General features: G+C 47.2%; 1 protein-coding gene across 1 annotated transcript in view; it reads right to left on the reverse strand.

Moving 5' to 3' along the window:
* LOC138164997 (ELAV-like protein 4) overlaps positions 1–25,012 on the reverse strand; it is a 113,348-nt gene that overhangs the window by 54,722 nt on the left and 33,614 nt on the right. Inside the window, exon 2 of the mRNA XM_069093036.1 lies at positions 10,350–10,590. Coding sequence (XP_068949137.1) covers positions 10,350–10,590 — 241 coding nt within the window. The remainder of the gene's footprint in view (positions 1–10,349; positions 10,591–25,012) is intronic.

Consider the following 25,012-nt stretch of genomic DNA (forward strand, 5'->3'; position numbering starts at 1 on the left):
GTGGAGGTGGGCCTTCTGTGCTTTGAGGGAGCACCCTATGAAGTGAGGTCACCAGGAAAAGGCCCAAGGCACCTTAGCAGACACACACCTGGGCTCTGGCCCAGGTCCTGCCATTACCATGGGCAGGTGACTTGTCTTGGCTTGGCCTCAGTTTCCTCATTTGTAAAATGAAAAGGTCAAACTGGACGGTCTCTTCCAGGCAACAGGGTATGGCAAGACCTGAGTTCCAATTCTACTTCTGACACTATGACCCTGGGCAAGTCAATTAACATTCTTGGGCCTTAAGTTTCCTCTTCTCTAAAATGGAATTAATAATAGCAACTTCCTGGCAGAAGAATCAAATAAAATAATGTACCAAAGTCTCTTCCAAACCCGAGAGTTATACAAATGTCGGCAGCATCATTACCTTCTGAGGACAACATCCTGGGGTTCTGGGAAGATGCTCAAAGATGCCCAGCCAGAGGAGAATAACAAACAGCCCTCTGTCCACTGCCTAGGCTGGGGGAAGGGCCTAGTTAACTCCCAGATCCCTCTTATCTCATGTCTCCCTAGGCCCTGCAGTCCCTAACACTGTCCCCAAAACCTACAGTCCTTGTCTGAATCCCCAGCCCTCAGCCTGGCACATAGTAGGGGCTTGATAAATGCTTCTGTGATTTGGTTTTAATATGTAGGGGTGCATGCATTTATCAATAATATCAGAACTATTTTCTGTTGGGGGGGGAATGTTAAATTTTCCTTCACTCCTTAAGTACACACACACACACAAAATGGGAGAGGTCAAATCTTGGATTAAAAAATAGTCAATAAATATTTATTAATTTCAGACACTATGCTAAGATTTGGGGATAAAAAAAAGGCAAAGGACAGTCCCTGCCCTCAAGGAGCTTACACTTGAGTGGGACATTAGCTTGCTAAAAAATGCTACAAATAATCGATCCCTAAGAAACCCGACTGTGTGTTGACTCGGCCTGCTGGGGGTGCCGAGGAGGCAGCCTGAACGTGATGAGCTGGGGCAGAAACTTAGGGTTTAGGTAAGAAGATGAGGACCCTGAGAAGCCTTCAGAGCCTTCTAACGTTCGCAGGATTTCAAGGCTCAGGGATCATCCAGTGCAAAGCTCTCCTTTCACAGAGGTCAGGCTGAGGCTCGGGACGTGCCCAAGGGCCCTGAGACCCAGCTCCAGCTCCAGCTCTCCCTGGGCACCTCAGCTCATCCCCTTGGCTTGGTCTGTGAGCAGCCTCTTACTCCTCTCCAGAAAGGTCCAGCATCTGGCACATCAATTCAAGCAGGCTCTTCAGACTCCTGGTCCAGGGTGCCTTTCACCAGAGCACAGGAACTTCTGGTGGCCAGTGACAACCTTGTCCTCTATGCAAGTCAATCGGCTAATCAACAAGCCTGCAGTAAGTGTCTACTGAGAGTCGGAGCAGTGATGGAGTGCCATGGTACACGGAGCACCAGGCTTGGCATCAAGAAGACTCATCTCCCTGGGTTCAAATCTGGCCTCAGATGCCAGCTGGGTGACCCTGAGCAAGTCACTTAACCCCCTTTGACTTGGTGTCCTCATCCATAAAATAAGCTAGAAACCAGCCCCGTATCTTTGCCAAGAAAACCCCAAATGGGGTCATGGAGGCTTGCACATGATTGTAGCAGCTCAACAATAGCGAGTCAGAGACTAGGCTGGGTGCTGGAAGCGTAAAGTGAAAGCTCAACAGCCCCTGCCCAGGGGAGCTTCCATTACACCTGGAGCCTGGCTGGGACTCTGAGAACAAACAGCTGCTGGGGCATGTCTGTGGGATTTATATACAGCCAGCATTTGTCTGGGAGCACGTAAGCAACTACGTGAAGTGCTTTACACACTTCACACTTGTCTGATCCTCACAACAACCCTCAGGCCTCATTTCACAAATGAGGAAACTGAGGCAGGCAGTGGTTAGGTGACCTTCCCAAGGTCTAATATGTGTCTGAAGCTAGATGTGAACTCAGGTCTTCCTGATTCTACCACACCACCCATTTAAATCATAAACAGCTTGTTTCAATGCCTTATCTCTCCATCCTCCATAGTGGACTGTGAGCTTCCCAAGGGTAGGGGCCCACATTCCATGTCTCAGCACAGTAGGTCTGGGCCCACTCCCCATTTTTAATGGACAGATCAATTATAAGATGACTAACCAACAGGGCACAGGAATCATCATGGAAGCCTGCATTTGCCTGCTGAATTCCAGCTGACCTTTGGGGGTCAACTACCATGCCACCTCCCCCCAGAAGCCATCTCTGATTTCCCCGCCCCCTCCTCCTCTAGAGAAACAAGTCCTTTCTCCCCCTTGGCCCTGACAGATTTCCCACCTCTCTAACAACTGATCAAGTCCCACTGGGCTCTGGGATTTTCTCAAATGAGTTAAATTGTAAGTGCTATAAATGTTAACTGTTATCATGTTTACAGTCGACTGTAAGCTCCATGAGGTCAGGAGCCGTGCCTGAGATCCCTCAGTGGCACCAGCAAAAAGCCCTGCACTGAGTATGCCTTCAGTGAATATATATGGTGGCTAACGCCCCTTCATGCCCTTTGGCTACAACAGTCCTGACTGGAATGGCATTCCCAATGATAATTAGCTGATTCAAATCTCCCTGTGTGACTTCCAGTGAGCAACGGTACCTCTATGAACCTGAGATTGGATTAAATATCCTCCCTGTCTCTTCCTGCTCTAATCTATGGTCTATGACCCTAGGATTTATTCTACCAACAACAGACCCTGCCCCACACCCCAACACAGCACCAGAAGACCCCTCCCAAAATGACCTGATAAGAGTTCATCTTAAATCCATGATCTCCAATGACATCCAATGGTGGAATCTCACTCACACTAACTCCAATCTCCTCTGCAATGAGGAGAATTTGTCTTTCTAAACTATACATACCTGTTATAAGATTCTAGTTTTTCCTTTTTTTTTTTTCAAATGGGGGAAAGGAGAGAAAATAGATTTTTGTTTACTGAAAAAACTAAAAAATTATTTCCATTGTTAATTAAGGGAAAGACATGTATTGAAAGAAAGGAAATCTAGGGATAAGTAGAAGACAGCTCTCTGTCCACCTGAATATTTGTTTAATTAACTTTAATGAAGTAACTATGTGTCAGAGGCAGAGGACACCAAGCGAACCATGAAACAGCCTCTATCCTCAAAAAGCTTCCATTCAGGAGTGCAAACACTTAGGAATGAAGTTTTATAATTACATGCGGCTTCTGAAAGGAGGAGAGGATTCGAGAGAGGAGAACACAGGAAAGACATTTGTTCAGCCCCCTCATTTCCTTCACGTCAGGGCAGGAGAGATTTGGACCCAGGTGCTCTGAGGCCCCATTCAGCCCCTTCTTTATTTTGCCTCGAAGCTTCCTGATTTTATCCAAAGCAGGCCCTGAGTCCACCATCCTCACTAGACCACACATAAGAAATTTAATCAATGCTTGTTATACCTGAATAAAAACAGAGGAGCCGTGAGGAAACCTGCTTTCCACTTCCTGCCAGAGAAGGGTAGAGTGAGACATGGTCAAGAGAGGAATTGTCTTTGCTTAACTATACATATTTGTTACAAGATTTTAGTTTTCCTTTCTTTTATTTTCAAATGGGGGGAGGGAGAGAAAATAGATTTTTGTTTACTGAAAAAACTAAAATTAAATTTTAATAAAAATAAACTAGTGCTTTAGAACAAACTATGATTTCCTTCTTTAGGAAGAAAAAAGGGGGGGTGTTATCAGGGTTTTTTAGAAAATACAGTGGGAAAGTTGAGATGAACTGGACCATGAAGTATTCAAAACCACTTCCTAGGGGGATTGGGTGAAGGAATTGGGCACATTCAGCCTAGGAAAGAGAAGATTCAGGGGCTCAATGTTCCCCAAAGGAGGCTTCATGGGAAGGATTAGCCCCCAGGGCAGAAGGAGTAACTGGGGGAGAAGGGGTGCACATTACTGGGAGGCAGATTTCACCTCAAATTAACTCCTAACAATCTGAGTGATTCAATAGTGAAGGAGCCTGAGAAATCAGAGACAGAAACAGAAGTTTAACATATGAAAATATTCTCAGTAACAGTGTAGCAGAAACAGAGCCACGGGCTCTCTGACTGGAGCCTGGCCCTAAAAACCTAACAAACCAACAAATGTACCAATGCCAAGGCCAGAGAACAGCTAAGCCTCTGGGTTCTGTGCCCCCCAGGGTTAAGTGGTTCACCAAGGGCTGGGGCTCCTGGCCCACGATAGCCACTTAAATTAAGATGCTAGCTGACCAACTCAAGGAAGAATTCCAGTCCAGATCTTCCCGACTCCAGGCCCAGTACTTCCAGCAGACAAACATTCAGACTAAATTACTGTCAGGAACTTGTTCTTAAACAGAAAAGACACCAGGGCATAAATTTATAAAAATGCTGAACTTTCTCCTTTGCAGGCACAGAGTGTCTTTCTCTTCCTACTATTATTAAAAATGGCCTTGAGAGAATGCTTTAAAAAGTCCCAGGCGCTTTCCTCACACGCATCCTCTCACCTGCGAGGAAGGTGCTGCCCCTCTTCCCATCCGACAAGGGAGGCCAGATGCAAGCAAAGGACGCACCCTCCCAGGCCGCTGAAGGCCCGGAGCCTGCACCTTCTCCAAGCAGCTGGACATTCCCACTGCCTCGATTCTGGTGAGGAGTGCCCTTCCCCCAAATGCTCTGGTCTGAGAAGCCACAAAATACACCTGCGGTCACAGCGGTAAGACACCAGGCTCACTTGATGCCTCACCCTCCCCAAGATGAAAGAAGGAAGCCATGTTCTGAGATCCTACAGGATCACAACACATCCCCTTGCCCACCTCCCCCCCCAAACCAAGGCCCAGAGAGGGGAAAGGGGCTGCCCGTATTCATGTGACAAAAAAGGGACAGAGACAGGCTAGGAATCCTGGTCCTGCCCCACGGTCAGGACAATTGCCATGCTGCCTCAGAGCACCTGGGACACCGAATAAATATGGTCATTTTTGAGTCTCTTCATACAAACTTATCTATGGCCCAGATTGAAATGACATTAGACAAAAATGGGGTGTGGATGGTCAGAGAGTCAAATCACATATCACAGAGCAAGGGAGTAATATAGAAGAAGAGGCCAAGAGAAGGAGGGCCCATATAGGACACAGGCAGGCATAGGTATCCACATCATGAGACACCCACGCCCATAAGCTCTAAGACCCTCGGGAGCCTCCTCCAAATTGTAACCTCAGAGTATGTACCCTTGTGATATCCCATAGGGAACTTTCAATTACGACCAAGCGTGGGCAGTGCTGGGGGTCAGCTGATGGCCAATTCTACACCCAGCTCCTTGAAAACACCACCTATAGCAATGCTTAGCAATGGTTAGAATTCTGCTGGTCGAAGAAACCAACCAGGGCAGACCTACATACTTCAGGAAGGGACCATCTGGCCCAGCCTTGTCACTTCACGGGGGAGGAAGCCGAGTGCCTTGCTCAGGGTCATAGTTAGGAAGGTCAGAGTCAGGATTCAAACTCAGGTCCTGTGACTCCAAAGTCTTCCACCTTGCCTCCACATCATTTAGGCTTTCAAGAAATGATCATCTGGGGCCCAAAGAGGATCAGAAGGTCCACATTCAGCAGGTGATAGGAAGACTCAAGCTCTCTGCAGAGACTTTCATTCAATGTCTTTTAGGGGAAAAAACTTCCCCTCTTGGAGCCTCACAAGGTTGGGGTTCACAGAATCGGGGGAGATGTTAAAGGAAGACGGGGAACAGGATGATCCAAGATAAACGTGATGTCATCTAACCTGACTCTGAACCGTCTGCGGCGACGTCTCACCTGGCCCCAGCCCATGCCAGCTTCAGTACAGGGGACTTGGGCTCCTGCTGGCAAGTGCAGAATTTTCAGCCCGAAGGTTCCCTCCCCCCTGAATGATCTCCCTCCCTTTCACCCACTCCAGCCCTCCCTGGCCTCGTCCCTCAGCCCTTTCTCACCCTCCTTCCCTGACTTTTGAGGGAAGCCAATTAAACTCAAACCACAGGGTGGGAGGACGGAACACTCGGCTTTGGCTTCGATGGAATGGTACAGCAGGGACCAGTTTCACCGTTAATTTAAAATGCTAGAATTAATTAGGTAGTGTAAATGAAGAATTTAATAAGCACACTTTACAACTGCTTTTATTAAACATTGCAACCAAATGAGGGCAAACATCTCTGGTCTCCCTATATTTCCCTGTCTTGTTTCCACTAGTTCTCAGCAAATAAAATTCTCCACCCACCCCATCCCCCCCAAGTTAAAAAAAAAGCCCACATAATTATAACTTTATGCCTGAATTATATTTCCTCTTTCAACCTGTTAGCTTCCTCTTTAAGCTCAGATGTTCCTGCATATCTCTGCTTGTGCTGGGAAAACAGTTCAGTGAACCAAAGTTGACAATTTGGGTTTTGTATACCAAATTAAAGGCTGTCTTGGAAGCTGTCACTACCATTCAGATCCCCCCACCTCCCCCCACAATGCAGCATCAAATCAGCACGTTCTCACTCAAGGAGTCTGCTTGTTTCAACATGTGTCTTTGGAAAAGAAGAATTCTATCATGAATAGGAATTTTGTGAAAACTGTCTGGTTCCACAGAGGGCCTAAAGGAACTCTGGACAGGTGATTCCTAATGTTCACCAAGAATGCAGCAGGTGGGGGTGCAGGTGGGCCTGAGTTAGACAAGGAGCCTTCCTAAAGAATGACTTTCTAGAGGAGAACAAGAGAGGAATCCAACATTCATTGACTTGGATTTGTTCAGGATCATGCTATATCCAGCCTCGAGGTTCCAGAGAAATGGACAACATTGCATTATTATTTTATTATTAATAGTGCTATGTCCTCTCCTGAGCACTGACCACTCTGAGGAGATGCCCCCGAGCTCTCAGGCCCTGGCAGGCCACACACCAAGACGACAAAGCCGGAGCTCTAGCCTGGTAGCAGACTGACTGTGCATTGCCTGTGAGACGTGGGAGACTGCAAGCTTCCGGAGGGCAGGGCAGGCTACATCTGTCTGGCTTTGTTCCTCTCTATACCCCAGAGCTCAGCATATTGCTTGGCAGATAGTATGGCCTGAAAAAATGCTTATGAAATGAAAGAAGGACCCAATTTAGTTCAGTTTCATCCCCAAGTTAGAGTGGAGCAAATCGTTCGGTCGCAGACACTTGGGAAACTATCTTTGAAAGCACAGAGGAACTGGGATGCACGCTTATGGAAGCAGGAGCTGCCCTGATGGGATCCCAGCTGGTCAGTAAACATTTATTAAGCACCTACTGTGTACCAGGCACCACCCTAAGCTCTGGGAATACAAAGAAAGCTGTAAGACATGAAGTCACCTCCAAGGCACTCACAATCTGATGGACCACAGAGGCCTCAAGGATGGAAATAAGATTATCCCAGGCGAGGAGGTGAGGAGGACTCAAGTTTTCCAAAACTAGCTCTCTTCCTCTTTTTTTTAAACAAGATGGTTTAGGAAGAGCTTGAGTTAGGGGCACCAGGCCTGGACCCTATTCTGACCACAATCCTACCATGAGTCTGATTTGACTCAACACTGGTCAATCTCCGCCAGACCTATCTGGGACAACAATACAGCCAATTGAGCTGTGCCACTGTGCTGACATGAGTGAAGGGGACAGGATGATGTGAGGGTTAGTGTAATATTTACAAAAGAAGCACAAGCATATGAGTGAGACAAGACGAGGGGAGGGGAAGGTGATCTGGGTCACTGGATGCCCACCGTGGCAAAATCAGGGACCATGGGGAGCCCTGTCATCCTGGGGAGGTCTGGAGATGAAAGCATCCTGAGCCTTCCACAGGGCGGCCTCTTCCCTGTCTTATTAGCTGGACCACAGAGTGAGTAAGGAGAGAAGACGACAGAAAATAGCAAGGGAGCAGACTGTGAGCAGCTAAAGAGAATGTTTTGATTTGATCCTAGAGGTCACAGGGAAAGGACACCGAGTCAGTGATAACCTAGTCAGGCCTGGGCTTAAGGAAAATCACTTTGGCAGTGGACGCAGGAAGACCAGTCAGAGGGCTATCACCATGGTCCGTGTGAGAGGTGATGAAGGCCTAGGAACACTGACTCTGGGCGGTGGTTGAGTGAGAGAAGATAGGGAAATATATATATATATATATGCATAAATTTTATATACATACATATATATCATATATATGTATATATATCCAAGAGATATTAGATAGAAATGACAAGATTGGGCAACTGATTGGCTGACTTGAATGAGATGAGCCCAGAATGATGAACCTGAGTGATAAAGAGGATGCTGGTGTCCTTGACAATAGCAGGAAACATGGCGGTGAGGAAGGCTGAGTTCTGTTCTGAGATGCCTACGGGGCATCCGCTGGAGTTCTCCAAGAGGCAGCTGGTGACGGTGAGTAATGTGGCCAAGCATCTGGGCTACCTCAGGACCACTCATGAGGGAGTAAACTTGAGCACCAGATTTTGGAGGAAGATCTTGTTCAAACCCCACCTTTGCCAGTTACTCCATGTGTGACCCCTCTCAACTAAATCAACCAATCAACAAGCATTTATTTACTAAGCACTTACAGGAGATAGAGGCAAAATAAACAAAATAAAAAGAAAATCATCCCTGCCCTCAAAGAACTTACATTTTATCAAAGGAAACACTATGTACATGCCTAAATATGTACAAAATACAGGGATTGGGGCTGAGCCTGTGATTTCATCAATATGGGGAACTCCCAGATAAAGGCATTTTTTCTACCACTGAAGACAATCACGTTATCTGGGACTTATTATCTGAGAACACGGGTCACTAAGCTATGGCCCAAGGGCCAAATCCAGCAGGCTTGGACACTGTACAGCCTGTGAGCTGAGAATGGTTTTCATGCTTTAAAAAACAATCAAATGTTATTTGAAAATATAAAGGCTGTTCTTAGCTCAGGATATACAAATACTAACACTCAGAGTGCTTCACTAACTTGCTATCAAGAGATGGGTCTTGTCCCCTACATGTGACACTTCTGCCCTTGCACAGACTGTCCCCCATATCTGGAAAGTGCTCCTGCCTCCCCCTCTCCCCCACCTCACAGGATACCCAGCTTTCTCAAGATTCCCCTCCAGTGATCACTTCTAGACAATGGGATTTGGCTGTGGGCTGTAATCTGTGTTCTGTCTTAGCTGCCTATAATGCTAAAAGGAAAGCTATATATATATATATATATATGTATTTATATATATGCACACAAATATACATGGAGACATAGGAAACATCTCTTTTTAGGATATGTAGTTATATATGTGTGTATATATACACACATATGTATGTATGTATATATTATATACACACACATATATATGCAGAGAGAGGGAAGGAAGGAGAAAGGGAGGGGGGGGGGGAGGGAGAGAGAGAGCCAGAGAAAGGGAGGGGGGAAGGGAAGGAGGAAAAGGAAAAGAAAGGACAGGAAGGATCAGGAAGGAAGGAGAAAGGAAGGTGTGTGTCTGTGTCTCTGTAACTTGCCCAGAGTGACAACACCAGCATTTGTTGGTCACAGATACACCCAGGCCCTCTCTCTAACTACCACACAAATTACACAAGATAAACACAAGGTCATTCCTAAGGGCTGGGGAGCACTGGTCACTCAGGGGGAACAGAAGCAGCCTCAAAGGAAGTGGTCACTGACAGGGATCTGGTAGGCAGCTGGGTGCTCTACGAGGAGGCAGGAGCCCTTTCCAGACATGCAGGACAACGTGCCAGGGCAGAGGTGTCGCATGCAGGGGACAAGACCAGCTGTTTGAAGGCCAGCTAATTAAGCTTTCTGAGTGTCGGTTTCCTCATCTATAAAATGGGGATAAAATAATTTCCTACCTTCCAGGGCCCTTGTGAGGAACTCTGTAAATGTCAAAGCACTCTATGATAATAAATTATTATTAGCATATAATTAATTAAAATTAGTAATAATTATACTAGCCCCCAGTGCCCCTATCGGAGCAGGGTCACCCAAGGTATGGCACAATACAGATATAAGGGGGGAGGAGGCCCTTCCCATAGGGAGCAGAGGGAAGCTGAGTAACCACCATCCAGTTCCCCACACCAGTGTCTAGGGAATGATGGAGGCAAGAGAAGTCTGGGAGCAAAGACGACAACTCCAATGTGCTTGGTCGGAAGCCTGAGCCAGCTCAGGCTGGAGAGACTTCCAACAGCCCCCTGTGGCGCTGGCCCAGGCCCAGGCCCAGGCTCAGGCAGGCAGACCATTCCAGCCCAGAGCACTGCCGTGCGGCCTGAGGGACACACAGTGAGCGGTCTGTGTGAGAGGAGCTTCTGAGGCCCGGCTGGAGATGGCTCAGCCCCCATACCTGTGATCTTGTCGCGCACGAGCTTGCAGGACTCGATCTCCCCGATGCTGCCAAAGAGGCTCCGGAACTCCTCCTGGGTCATGTTCTGAGGCAAGTAGTTGACGATGAGGTTGGTCTTGCTGTCGTCGGTGGTGGCCCCGGTCTGCATGGGCGAAGGGCAGTTTCGACTATTGCTGGATGGGCCATTGGTCGTGTTGGATGTAGGGCCATTTGATACCTGAGGCTCCATGGTGCTAATTATCTAAATAAGAAATTAAAGATGAAAAAATAAGTTTGTGGCCTTTCAAAGGCATCATCAAACCGCTCTTCTGGGGCGGGGGTTGTTTTTTTTAAAGAGAAAGCATTCAAACCCAAATCAATCCATTTGTTAAGCACCTATCACGTCCCTGGTAGGCTCGTAGCCACGCACACGGGTGGGCACACATGCACATGTACACACACATACATATACACACACAAAACAACAATTCAGGAGCTTTTTTTTTTAACCATATTATTTATTTCCATGTGTTCTTTTTAGACCTGTTTGGAGACTCAGAACAGAGAACAGGGATAGAAATGCAGGGGGAAGATCTCTTGTTAGTTTTTTAATGAAGAGCTAATTCCTGTTTTCATTACACAATCACTTGCAGAAATGTACATTTAAGCCACACCAAATTATAATTAAAACACAGAGTAATAATCATGATTAAAATGATAGTTCCCCCCCCCCCCACACACACACTCTCACACTTATGCCAACCAAAGTGGACTTGGTAACTGTTCATTAGATGTTTCATATAGAAAGAAGCCAGGAAGCCAACAGACACAATTATGAATGGGGACTTCCGAGAATCCAAGCCCGGCTCAGAAGCCCCCTCCCAAAATCATGGCAGGAGGGATGATCCAAGCACACAATTCTCCAGCCATTGTCTTCCTGGCATTTCTGTGCCCACAGCGACAATGAGATTATGAGCATATGAAATAATGGCATGGTCAATGTTATCATCGCCCTCTTTCCTGGTCTCAGTGTGGTTTCTAATGGAAACAGTGCTGGGGCAAGTAGCTTTCCTATTATTCTTTTTTATTTAGTTATCTCTGGACTATGTCACTGTGAATGAATGAAAAAGCACCTATTAGGCACTTACTATATACAAACAAAGCCCTGTGCTAAGCACTAAGCATCCAAAGAGAAAAGTCCAACCATCCCCTGGAGACAAGGCTATGCAGCTGGTCCTTAGGGTGCTGTGGCCAAGCAAGTCAGTCATGCCTTCTCTTAAAGTCAGTGCGATGAAATCGTATCTGCTACCACTGGGATAATGACGGTTATCATCATTAACATTTCCTTAATACAAGAGCCCTGCAAATGGAAAAGTCTCTTTGCTTGCCATTACCCGGTGAGATCAAGAGAGCAGGGATCCTCAGGTGTGTTTTACAGATGAGGAAACTGAGCTTCAGAAAGCACTCCCAAGGCCAGAAGACTACACCAGCACAAAAGATAAAAATTCTCTCCTGGTCTCATTCTGGGTACAGGTCAGTCCTCACCCTAAAAAAGGACTTAGATGGGGTTGTAATAGAAGGGGCTTGTAATAACTGTGGATGGAGATCACAGCAAGGAGAGAACCAGCAGAAACCTCCGAGACGTCCCATCTGACTCCCCCTTCCTCCTGGTAATATTAATAATGGTGGTGATGATAGTAATGATGTGAGAAGCATGAGATAATAACAATAACTCACCCTGATGCAGCAGTGCAGGGTTGACAAAGCGCCCTGGGAGGCAGGCAATGCAAAGGGGTCCCAAATTATATGGGGGAGCCTTATGGGGGAGGAAACAGGCATCCAGAGGAGGCAGGTCACTTTCCCCAGGTGACACAGCTAGCTACCACAAAGCCAGGGTGATACACCGGCTCTTAGTTCTCTCCATTCTACTCCACTGAATTCAAAGCCAACAAGCATTTGCAAAAAAATATCCATTTAAAATAAAATAATATAAACATCAAATCTCCACCATTCCTCTAAATATGGACCCCACGTGGTCCAACACTTCCCAAGCACTTTTGGACAACTAGAGGGTCTGTCAAACGTGGTGCTTTGTTGCTATTGTTGTGGTTTTGTGAAAGGGAAGGGTAAACACCCCAGTTTCCTCTATTTCCAGTTAAAATGCACTTGTAAAAACCGCAATCAGATGTACGTCTTCTTCCCTACCATTTTTTACATTAAAACAGTTTTCTCTCCAGAGGCCCAGAGAGCAGACACCCCAGTGATGAAAGGATGGCACATCCAAGCCAGAGGCTGGTCCTCCAGATGTGAGATGTGTAAGGATGAAGATGTAATTAACTCAGGGTGATAGCATCAAACAAAGAAAGTAGCCTCCTTCCACCTCCACTGGGATGTACTAAGAAAAAGGTACAAAGAAAGGGGGAAAACTAGGTTCTCAGATGTAAGGGGAGGGGGCCGGGTCTCAGTTTCCTTGGGTTTCATTTGAAAAGACTCTTCTGTAGTTACCGAGGGATGAGGGGGCCTACCCTGGCTCCATCTGCTCACTGCACTCGCCAGGGACACCCCCTTTTTGTAAACCAGAACGTCTGTCAGGGAACCAAAGCTCCTGCTTCCTGAAAACAGCTCCTCGGAGCTTCTCAGGATCCTGGATGCTCCCTCTAGAAGGGACCGCAGGGGCCACCCAGGCCAACACACACCTAAACTGATGGGGACCTGGTGCCTCCTCCGGACGTGAGATGAAGGTGCATCTGACCTTGGGGAGGAGACGTGCTTTGAAGTGTCCTTGCAGCAGCCTGGGCAATCCATTTACCATACAGAGCCCGGGTGGTGGTCACAAGCCAGTTAGTTACCTCTCCTCTGTGGTCACAGACAGCTAGCTTCCCTGATGTCGGCAGTCTTGGCAAACATGCTGCTGGTCACGAGGGGCGGCTGGCTGAGCAGTGAAAATCCTCCTCTGACACAGGGAAAACAACACGGACCATATGCCCGGCCTGTCCATGGCACACCTGGAGAGTCACCTTCAGTCTCCACTCCATCTGAGAGCCCACACCTGGGGACCTACGGCCGAAGGCTGGAGGAGAGAGGGCTGAGCTGGAGGCTCCAGGCCATGGCCACAAAACAGAGAAGGGGCAATGGAAGAAGCCCAGGTCAGGGAGTCAGAGGACCAGAGTCAAATGTCACCTCTGATGCTTCCCACCACTTCTCTGGCCTCAAGAGTTTCCACATCTATAAAATGAATGAGCTGGACTATGTGGTTCCCAAAGGTCCCTTCTGTACCTTTTTCTATAATGCAGGGAAATTTCAAGAAAACCCTAAAAGTATAACATCCCCTTCTCTCAAGAAATATAACACAGTGAACACCAAGACAGATACACACTGGGCAAATCCCCAGCTATCTAGGACTCCTGAATGTGTGACTTTGGGCAGGCCATTTCCCTTCACTGGGCCCCAGGTTCCCCCTTGATAAAATAAAGGGTTAGGATGAGATGGTCTTACAGCTCCAGACCTAAGAGCCTGAGAAACTCCACATTTCATACATGAGGAATACGGCAGAGTGAAGTCACAGAGTCATGTCTGGAGAATTACATTCAGGACCTGCCAAGTGAAGCTCGCAGGGCCATCCCAGATTTAGACTCTTCTGAGCTTGTTGCTCACACCTACTTCCTATCTCTATGACCTTGGGCCTTTCAGTTCTCATCTCAGGGCCTGTCCCTTCCAGTCTCTTTAAGAAATTGGTGCTTCCCTTGTGCTAAGTCCTAGGATCACCGTGCTTGCTACACCACGGTAGACACTTAAGAAATACTTGCTTGACTATTATTCTGATTGATATATTCTTTCTCTCTCTCTGGCTCTTTCTCTCCCTCCTCTCTCTCTCTCTCTCTCTCTCTCTCTCTCTCTCTCTCTCTCTCTCCCTCTTCTTTCTCTGTCTCCCTCCCTCCTCTCTCTGTCTCTCTCTCTTCTCTCTCTGTCACACACACACAAACACACACGTTCTCTCTCTCCCTCTCTCACAGACACACATTTTTTTTTAAAGTGCCAGTCATAACTACTACCAGCCTTGCTGGATGCCAGGTAACCAGAGGCCGCTGTTGCTTTCTTGCTGGCACTCTGTTCTAACTAGACTGACTTGCTAGATATCGAATCCTAAACATGGAGTCACTACCCCAGCTTTCCGTGGTATCCTGCCATCTCAGGACTAAGAGGGACACCAGAGGCTGCCTTGGCCTCCCTCTAAATGGAGTCCCTCCACCTCTCCCCAAATTGAGAATAGAAGCTCTCTGAGAGCAAGGACCCCAATGCCGGGACAATGGCTGGCCCAGAGAAGCACTGAATGAATGCTTGCTGACTGAGTGACTTCTCTCACCCCACCCAGCACCTCCTTTTAATAACAGCTCGCGTTTCTATTGTGCTTTAAGGTCTGTAAAGCATGTTACACATGTATCTCACCTAACTCAACTTTTCTTTCCAATCTTACAAAGAGTGAAGAAGGAAAGTCTCTCGAAGGAGGAAGAGAAGTGGAAAGTGAGGGTGGGGAGAAGAGAGACAGGGCAGCATCTGGATCTGCTTGAGCCTGCAAGGAGCTGAGGGCTCAGCTGCCTCCATCGCTTGCTTCTTCTCTGTGGAGTCAATGGCCCCTGTGGTCCCCCAGGAGCAGCTCCAGACCAAGGGGCAAAAGACAGGCATAGGCATCGAGAAGAGCCGCTAGCCGAGCCTCCTCCCCCTGCCTTCAGCTCCCTCTCTCTCCCCAGCGTTGCGGGAAAGCCAAGGCTGGTTTTCAGTTCCTGTCTGCTGGTCTGCCCTTGAGACAAGGTCATTGGGGAAGAGGAGGGAAGGAAGGGTTTTTGAGCCTGAAGCCGGGTGGAAGGAGCCTCCTGGACTTCAGAGCACACACATGGAACATAGGCATGACCACAGAAAATTTAAAAACCCATTAAGGTGATGAAAGGAGGCTTTTGCTCTTCTGTCTCCAGCTTTCTGCTATGATCTTTCATTTGCTGCTGGTATCCAGCAACGCCCAACACCACACTCATGTGAGTGCATGCTCGCACGCATACAGATGCACATAATACACACAAACCCTTATTGTTTTTTAATAAAGTCAGAACAGAATGAATCCAAATTCATTATGACAGGACTGACCAAGCCATTAAGTCCTATCAAACACAATCCCCTTCAAGTTCCTCTTTCGCCACCTCCAGGGCCCAGCACGGGTGGTCCTGGGCATCCCCTCTGACCTTGCCTCCTTTCTTCTGTATCCCCCAAACATCTACTAAAAGCTTCCTGATTTAATTTACCAAGTGCTTGGGGAAAGGTCCTATGAAATCCCATCCTAGAGATCACTGAGGTATAGAGAGGTCCCTTTTTAAGCCATCTGCCAAAAATCTGAGTACAGCATTCGGTTTCATTATCTCAGATGACAGGAGGACAGGATTTCTAAGATGATTCATTTGGAAGAGGTGGTCCAACGAGCAACCGAGGAATCCATAATTTACCCCCCACCATGACATTTAAGGAAATGAGGAACTCATTCAGGGGCATTTGATGGTAAAAATATACTGAGACAATGGAAAGAAATCACAGACGTCCAAGGCATCCCACTAAGGCTGGGTGTGGCATAGTATCCATGAGCCAGGAAGATCCAGATTTGCATCTCACCTCCAACACTAAGCAGCTGTGTGATCCTGGTCAAGTCACTCCATCTGCTGGCCTCAGTTCCCTCATCTGTACAAAGAGGGAGCTACACTAGGAAAACTCAGAGGTCCCTCCCAGCCCTTCTGAGACTCAAACCCAGAACCCCAACTCTTAGATTCATGGCTCTGTCCAATATACTCTCTAGAATCCAATCTACTTCCAAGTGGGGGGGTGTAGAAAGATAACAGGAATTTTAACCTGGGTCCATGGAAAACCCCCCCCCCCCCAAGGGGCCCAACGACAGGTTTCAGGGGACCTTGGATGGAAAAACAACTACATCTTTATTGTTACTAGTCTCTAACTGAAATTTAGCATTTCCTTCAAATATTCAAACACGTGATTCTAAGAAAGGGGCCATGGGCTTCACCAGTCTGCCCAAGGAGTTCATAGTGGGCAGGGACAATGCTGCTTTTCATCTCTGCATTCCTTTCAGAGAGCGAAGAGTTGAAAGGTAGTAGGTACTCTGTGAGGAAGCCAGACCTAAAGGACAGAGAAGTGAAATGGGGAAGCCCTCGGTTGGAGTCCTGCATCTGAGACACGTTATGCTTGTGTGATCCTGAGCTTACCACTTAACCTTTCTGGGCCTTCATTTTCTCATCTGCAATATGGGGATAAAAACAGCACCTCAGAGGCAACACAGTAGACAGAGCCCTAGGCCTGGGGTCAGTAAGACCTAAGTTCAAATCCAGCCTCAGATACTTATTAGCTGTGTGACCCTGAACAAGTCACTGTACCTGTTTGCCTCAGTTTCCTCAATCACAAAATGGGGATAATAGCACCCACCTCTCTAATGACTGTACCCACTTTAGCAGAAACTCAACAAGCATTCATGAAATGTTCCCTAAAGGCAAAGCCCAGGGCGAGGCACCAGGGCTGCCTCACACGCTATACCTATCTGAAATCAGTCTGGATGGCAAACTTCTCGAGGCCAGGAGCTTCATTTTATTTCTAGTCTCCAAAGTACTCCATACTGGTGAGGCATGCCATAGACACTAAAACTCTCATTTTAAATAAATACATGGGCTTCCAAAGCATGGGGACATTTTACTGAAACTCTCACAGTCAATTTCACCGTTGAATGCATTTTAAAATCCCCCTCCACTTTCCCTTGTCCTCCCAGAGTCCATCAAGAGGGCAGCTCATAATGGGAAGGTCTGAGGGAAGACAGTCCTGAGCAGGGGAGGCTGGTGACAAGCCTAACTTTAAGCCTTTTCAATTCATTCCATTTATTTTTTTTTTTTAAGCAATTGGGGTTAAGTAACTTGCTCAAGGTTACACGGCCAGTTATTTCTGGGTGTGGTGCTGAGTATCTGAGCCCGGATTTGATCCAGTCATCCCGACACTGGAGCCGGTGCTCTTACTTGCTGAGCCACCTGGCTGCCCGACTGTTCCTTTGTGTATTTCTTTTTATTATTTTTTTTTGCTTTTTTTTGGAGGGCAATTGGGGTTGTGACTTGCCCAAAGTCACATGGCTAGTAATTGTGTCAAGTGTCTGAGGTCAAATTTGAACTCAGGTCCTCCTGACTCCAGGGCCTGTTCTCTATTCACTGTGGCACCTAGCCGCCCCCACACTCCATGTATTTTAAGAAACAGAGAAGGAAATTTAAGGGATAGGCTGGGAGTGCTATGCATAAGGATGAAGGTACTCCAATACTGTCACTGGGGATGTCAATGATGGGAATGGCTAATTACTTATATTCAACACATTAACTTCACCCCCTCTTCCTTCTTATTTAAAAACACACTCTCTCTCTCTCTCTCTCTCTCTCTCTCTCTCACACACACACACACACACACACACAGTCTCTCCCTTTCTCATTCACACACACATACTCTCTCTCTCTCTGTCACACACACAGTCCCTCTCTCTCTCTCTCTCTCTCTCTCTCTCTGCTTGAGCCCTCTTCTCAAAGTCAGAAGGTCCAGCTTCCATTTCCAACCTTGACACTAATTCACCATATAGCCATGAGCATGTTTCAAAATCTTTTCCCCCCTTCTGTTAAATGACAGGTTAAACTAGACCATCCTCAAGAGGATGGGGTAGAAAGAACGATGACTTTGGAGCCAGAGAATGTAGATTTGAACTCTACCACTGATACTGATGGTGTGACTTCAGTCAAGCCATTCCAGCTGCCTGGGCCTCAGTTTCCTCCCTGTAAAGTATCAGGGCTGCATAAGATGATTCACAAAGGGCTCTTCCAAAAGCCAGAGATGCTGTGTATTATTCATTCAGGAAGGTGAGATTCAAACTCAGGTCTTCTGACTCCCAACCCCCAGTCCTTTCTCGAGAGTCTAGGAGTTTAATAAGCATTTGTCAAATGAACACTTTGTGTGTGTATTTCTTGTCTCCCCATGAACTCCAAGGGCACTGGGACACATTCTCTGCAATTTCCCCTGATTTCTATCTCTGTATCTATGATCTATGGATAGTCATACCTAGAAATGTACCTGTATGTGTTGTTCCCAGCAGAGAAAATGATAATAACAAAAGGGTTACTGAATTAAGCTGAATTCACTTCTCACATCTAAAATAAAAAGAAAAATGTTAAAACTCAGAGCTTCTTTTTACTTGAAAAGGTCAGTGTCTGAGCTATTGACACATATGTTTCTGCATTCAAGGCAAGACTAAATACGTAGAGTCAGAGAATGTTGGACGTAGAAGAGACCCTTAGGGACCATCTGGACCAATCATCTTGAAAACCAACTCCACCAGTCCTAAGATGGGTGAAATGTAGCTTGTCTGGAAAAAAGTTCTGAGGGTCTTAGTGGATACCAAGCTTGATGAGTCAACAGTAGGATGTGGCAGCCAAAGAGAGGCCAAAACAATGCAATTCCCCACTGGAATGTGAGCTTCTTGCAAGAAGGGATTGTTTTATTCATTGTCCTGGGGTTCACTATATCCCAGTGTCTGAACACAGTAGGTGCATAATAATTGCCTATCAGTGGGTAGATGGATTGATTGGTTAGGCTACCTGGTGAGGTTATCGGTTAGGCTACCAGGAGGAACACAGGGGCCTAGTATAAGAGAGGTAAGTCTAACTATGCTCTGTATTGCTCAGAATACCTCTAAAGTACTCTTTTCTGTCCAGAGGTGGTCAAGCTTCCCAAGCTCGGACTGGTCTGATTACCCATAGTTAGATGCATTGTGCCTTGACCCCAACATAATGATGCCAATTTGGTCCTCTCTGAGAACTAAGGATAACCACCAACCAGCCCACAGTACTGTGCTTTCTGCCTACTTTAGAGTGCTGTGCTCTGCTCTGCTCTAGGCTGATGGAGAGAAGACACTAGATGGGGAGGGTTCTGGAGCCCAGGACAAATCCAAGAGCCAGAGAACAGAACACTGAGGAGGAGGGGGCTAGCGACAGGACAGAGGCCTTCCAAGGAGCTGGAGAGGGATGGATCCGCCTCGTTCTGCCGGCCCCGGAGAAGAGAACTAGGAGAAAAGTGCAGAATATATAAAAAGGCCAACTGAAGCTCCTAACAAAAGGGCTGTCCCACAATGGGAACAGGATCCCTTTGGAGGGGCAGTTAACAGCCCTTGAGAGTCGACAAATAGAAGCTGAGGATGGATGATGGAGGGATCTGTTACAGGCTGGATGAGATGCCCAAAGTCCCTTCCAATTCTCTGATTCCAGAAGCCTGCAAGGTCCTGGAGGACAGAGACTCTGACTTTACTAACATCCCTAAGTTCCCCAATGCTAGAAGAATTCCTGAGAAATACATTACTTACAATGGATTCCTTAATGGACCCTCAGATATAAAGCTGGAAAATGTAACTTGGAGATTTTTTTTAACAGTTGGGAGGAGTAGGGGAAAGAGAGGGGAAGAGTCACAGAGGCAGTTATCTCTCATCCCTTCTTGGAGGTGTGGTCCTTGGCAGGTGAGACACAGCTGTCTGTAAGTGGGAAGGGGGAGGGCTTCAGCCTCTGGCTTGTCCCCACTAGCTCCTAAACCAGACCTGTGTCCAGAGAGTAATCCTTGGAGCAGATCCTCAAATGTCTGCCATGCCCTGAGCTCTGATACTGCCCATAAATGGAAGTCTTACAGTAAACTTTGTGAGAGTCTCTATTTATCCAAACATAACTTAGATTTATGGCCTGTATTCCATAAGGGGAATAAAAATTGATGGCCACCTTTTTAACAAGACCCTGCTTATATGGAATCCGAGTGACACATGGCCAGCGTTTTATTAACCAAGAGCAGAGATTCAGGCCCCCGCACACTCACCTGCCTGAGTGGAGCTGAGAGAGGATGCCCTTCACGGCTAGGCTGTCAGGCCCTCTCTCAGAAGACTGTCAGTCATTCGGGGGCTACCCCAACCATCTCTCTCTCTGTCTGACCATCACAAGGAGAAGGAAAGAACTGAACCAAGGCAACTAGCCAGTGCCAATATGTGCAACCCCAGAGCCTAGCATGATGCCTGGCCCACAGGAAGGGCTTAACACTCCCTGAATGGGTGACTAGGTGAACTGAGATGTAGTTCTCTACTGCCCTAGCCCCAATCTTGGTCTGGAGAAAAGGCAAGAAACACGTGGTTGTAGATTTAAACCTAGCAGGGCCCTTCAACGTCACCTTGGTCAATCTGCTTGCATTACAACCCAAGAACACAGACAATGGGGGAACAACCTTGCCCCAGCATCCCACAGTCAGGGAGAAACATAATTTAGTTTCGAACCCCGGCCTTCTGATACAAATCTCTAACTCTCCTGGTGAGCTGCGACTTTCATGAGAAAAGGCCGGCCAATGACAAAGACTGTGAGAGAGAAGCTCGGCGTCTGGACCAAAGGGCACCTGAGTTCATTTATTTCAATACAATACTATTTATTTAAAGGCATTTTCTTTTCCCGCGCCAGCGGGTTTCTGAAGCTCTGTATATAAATGCTAACCCTTGGGTACAGAGGGAAAAAAAAACAACATTCCCAAACTGTTAACAGCATGAAGGAATAATGTTTACTGAGGGCAGAGGCACTAAATCAAACCATTACAAAACAGACTTAAATTATTCATGAGAACAAGAATGAAAGTCCTAATTCCCCTTTAGAGTGATTTCCCACTTAACCCTCCTTCCCCCCAGAAAGCCTCAGACCCCCACCAACTGACACCCCTTCCCCTCTAGGCCAGCCCCAAGTTACAGGAGTCACGAATGCTTCTCTCTGGCCAAGGCGGCTACCAACCCAAGAGACAGAAGTCCTTTATGTGCACCCCAGGGACGGAAAGGATGGACGAGATCTCTCTGAACATCCAGTAGTCAGGAGACCAGAAGAGTGAAGCAAAGTAGAAATCCCAAGGACATGGGGGGAGGCACCCCCAAACCTCTCCATCTCCCGTCCTGGGTCCAGATTGTCCTCAGCTGGCTCCCTCTCCAATATGGGCAACAATACAAACTGACTGTGTCTTATGGTGATTCGAGAAATGATTTTGTATCAGCTGGGCACCAGCAGCCTCCATCAATCAATCAACAATTATTCACTTGGGTTTGGGACAACAGACCACAATTGTTCTCTGGTTCGAAACAGTGCCTACATCTCCGGTCCCTTACAGTTTTAAACCTGGTGACCTGAACCCATCCCTCTGTCCCTGGACCAAGAACTACCTGATGGGTGCTAAGCAGCACTGCGAACATAAGCATTAGTATGTGGGCGGTGTCAGTTACACAGATTTAAAAAGACAGAAGACTCATCTTCCTGAGTTCACGTACAAGCTGTGTGACCCCGGGCAAATCACTTAACCCTGTGTGCCTCAGTTTCCCCATCTGTACAATGAGGTGGAGAAGGAAATGGGAAACCACTCTAGTATCTCTGCCAAGAAAACCCCAAAGAGTAAGACATGACTGGAACAACTGAACAACACCAAAAAAAGAAGGCTCTGCCTTCTCTGGTGTAGACCCTCAATCACAGGTGGTGTTACTAACCGCCTACACCAGGGGTTTTTAAGTCTAGGGTCTTTGAACTTTTTTTTTAATATCTTGATAACTATTCCTATGTTTTCATGATTCTATGTATTTCATTTTTGTACACTTTGTACATTTTTGTGCATTTAAAAACAGGATCCTGAGACAGCCTGCCTGACTGCCTAAAGGGTCCAGGACACGGAGGAGGGGAAGCATTCACCCTGCTCTTCACGAGAGTAACTTTACAGTTTATGAAGCCCTTAAAAATCATCCTGACCGCCTTGGGAGTCAGGAAAGATCTAGCAGAACCAGGAGGAGGCCTGGTTGGGTGTTGGACAAAGGATCAGGTCTGCACTGGCCTCCATGTGTTCTGGGGGCCCTTTCTAAACAGCCAATTCCAATGCTCTGGTGTTCAGAGACTGGGGAAGATTGCTTGCAATATGCTAGAAGCAGGTGTCCGGTCCAAACTGGTAGGCGACATCCGCTTTAAAACCCTGAATGACCAAATCATTTCCTTTCTTTCAACAGACCTACCATTTCCCAGAGATGGTTCCTCCTTCCCCTCACCCCCCAACTCTCCCAAGCTCCCCATTTGCCTGCAAACCGAGTTCTGTTCTAAGGCTAACATTCTGCAGCTGCAGTGGCTGGCTTCAGGTTTCAGGGCTGCTAATTGCGATGGGGAGGCATGCTGTAGAACTCACCCTTTGGAAACACATCCTCACAGAGGGTGGAAAGCACAGCTCGGCAGGAGGGTGCAGGCCTTAAAAAGTCGCCGGCCACTGGGCTGAGCGAGAAGCATGAATAATTTAAACGCTGGAACCAAGATGGATATTAAAAGCATAATCAAAAATTAATTTCACTTAGCAATTATCCTAGACTTCACAGAAATGCAAGTGCATTGTCCTCCTCCGCTCTTGCTCGCCTCGCAGACTCGCGTTTCCACCCCTGCCGGTAACATCTGGCCGTCTGCACATCTCAGAGGGCTTCTTCAGAGACACAGCGTTTTCCTAGAATCCCTATTACAGGTGAAGTGCTTGGAATTGGGGTTGAAAGCTCAGGCTGAGAACAAAGGAGCCTCTTCTCTGGTTCCCTGGGGTGACAGGGTCCCCCTGGTACAGTGAGAAGCCAAAAGAATCTGTAATCAGAGGACCTGAATTCAAATCTCTTCTCCACTATAAATGACCTGTGTGACCTTGACCAAATCACTTCACTTTCTTCAGAGCTCAGTTTAAGGAGAGAGAGGGAGGTAGGGAGAGAGAGACAGAGAGAGAGAGACAGAGAGAGAGAGAGAGAGAGAGAGAGAGAGAGAGAGAGAGAGAGGAGGGAGAGAAAGAGAGAGAGAGAGCGAATCAAGATGATGTGAGAGTGTCAGTCTATGGAATCCAAGGCCAAGGAACACTGAAGGTCACTGAGTCTACCCTTGTTTTACAGAGAAGACAGAGGTTCAGAGAGGGGCTGGGATCTCTGCCCTCTAAGGCCCCTTCTGATACAATGACCATATGACCAATTTGGCTTCTGGACAAAGCTTTTATTTCTCCCCTGTGATGGTCTCAGGAGCTGATCTCCAAGGCCCTAACCAGCCCTAAATGTTGTAATCCTGCAAAAGGAAACCCACTATTTGGTTTAGGGTCTATTTTCATGTAAATATTTCCTAGTACTCGGCAAACAACATTGCCTCTAGGAATAATGGGGGCCAAAACCTTGAAATACCACGTGCTTGCTGCAAAAAGCTATTGAGTTGAAACTACATCCAGGCTAGGGCCTTACAGGGGTAAATATTCAGATCCCTAGCTGTGATGAAGCACAACTAATGAACCACAGGGAGAACGGCCCACAGAGTCAGGCCGACTCATCTTCCTGGCCTGTGAACAGTCACCCTGGGCCTGGCCCAGGTCTGTATGACTATGATGCGCTGAGAGGCAGGCAGGCTCAGTGGGCACCTACAGCCCAACCCAGCTCTAGGCCTCAATCCCCTGGGCAATGGCCAGGCAGCCTAGTCATCTCTCTGGAATACACATGTGCATTTAAAATGAATTGAGCTGAGGAGGGGTACCAGGTAAGAACCGCCAAAAATCTCTGCCTAGGAGGTTTTCCTGGGGAGCAGATACCCAGTCAGTATAACTACTGGCACCTTGTAGTGCCTAAGAGGCAGATGTCCAGCAGCCCGGGGTCAAAAATATTTCCCATGCAGAAGAAATAATTTTCACAGTAGGACAAAGTCTTCCTCTCAACTTAAAAGATCTGGGTTCTGATCCCACCCAAGACCCTGGTTATCTGTGTGTGTGACCTCAGCCAGACCATCAACCTTCAAAGGTCTAAGCTTTCTCATCTGTGAAATGAGGGGGCTGGGCTTGGCCCTTTGGGCTTTACATCTACGATCTTAGGAAGCAGCAGACGTCTGGATAAGGTACCCATCCTCAAGGTCGATAGGAAAGGTCTTATTTTATCGAAGCAGAGCAGACACTGATGAGTGCAAAGAGTCACTGACTTGGGCTCACCTCCTGACTTCCAGCCAAAGATCTGGTCTCCTCTGAGCCTCAGTTCCCACATCTGGGAAATGGGGGTAGGGATGCTTCCTTCGCTCCACTATCAGGCTATAGTCAGAAAAAGCATACTGTAGACCCTAAAGCTTTTGGAGCTGAATGCTGTAGACAGGAGTTTTAGTGGGCTTCCTGGTCCCCACAGTGCATGTCTAGGACTGTGCCCAAAGTTCCTTCTCAGTCATACTGAGAAAAATGTTAGCACTACATGATAGGCAAGCAGAGAAGGGGGAAGAAGAGAAAGAGGAGGAAAAAGAGAAGAACAGAGGAAAAGGAGAAAGATGAAAAACAGGATGAAGAAAAGGAGGAAGAAGAGGAAGAAAGAGGAAAAGGAGGAAGAGAAGGGGAGGAAGAGGATGGGGAAAGATGAGAAAGGAGATGAAAAGGAAGAGGATGGAGAAGAGAAGGATGAAAAAGAAGAGGAAAAAGTGGAAGAGAAAGGGGAGGAAGAAGAAGATGAAGAAAAGGAAGAAGAGGAAGAAAAGACAAGGGAAGAGGAAAAGGTGGAAGAGAAAGAAGAAAAGGAGGAGGAAGAGGATGAAGTAGAAAAGGAAGAAGAG

The sequence above is a fragment of the Petaurus breviceps genome, unplaced genomic scaffold (assembly GCF_028583685.1).
Source record: "Petaurus breviceps papuanus isolate PSGF00001 unplaced genomic scaffold, PetGlider_PUasm1.0 207, whole genome shotgun sequence".
Classification (NCBI taxonomy): Eukaryota; Metazoa; Chordata; class Mammalia; order Diprotodontia; family Petauridae; genus Petaurus; species Petaurus breviceps.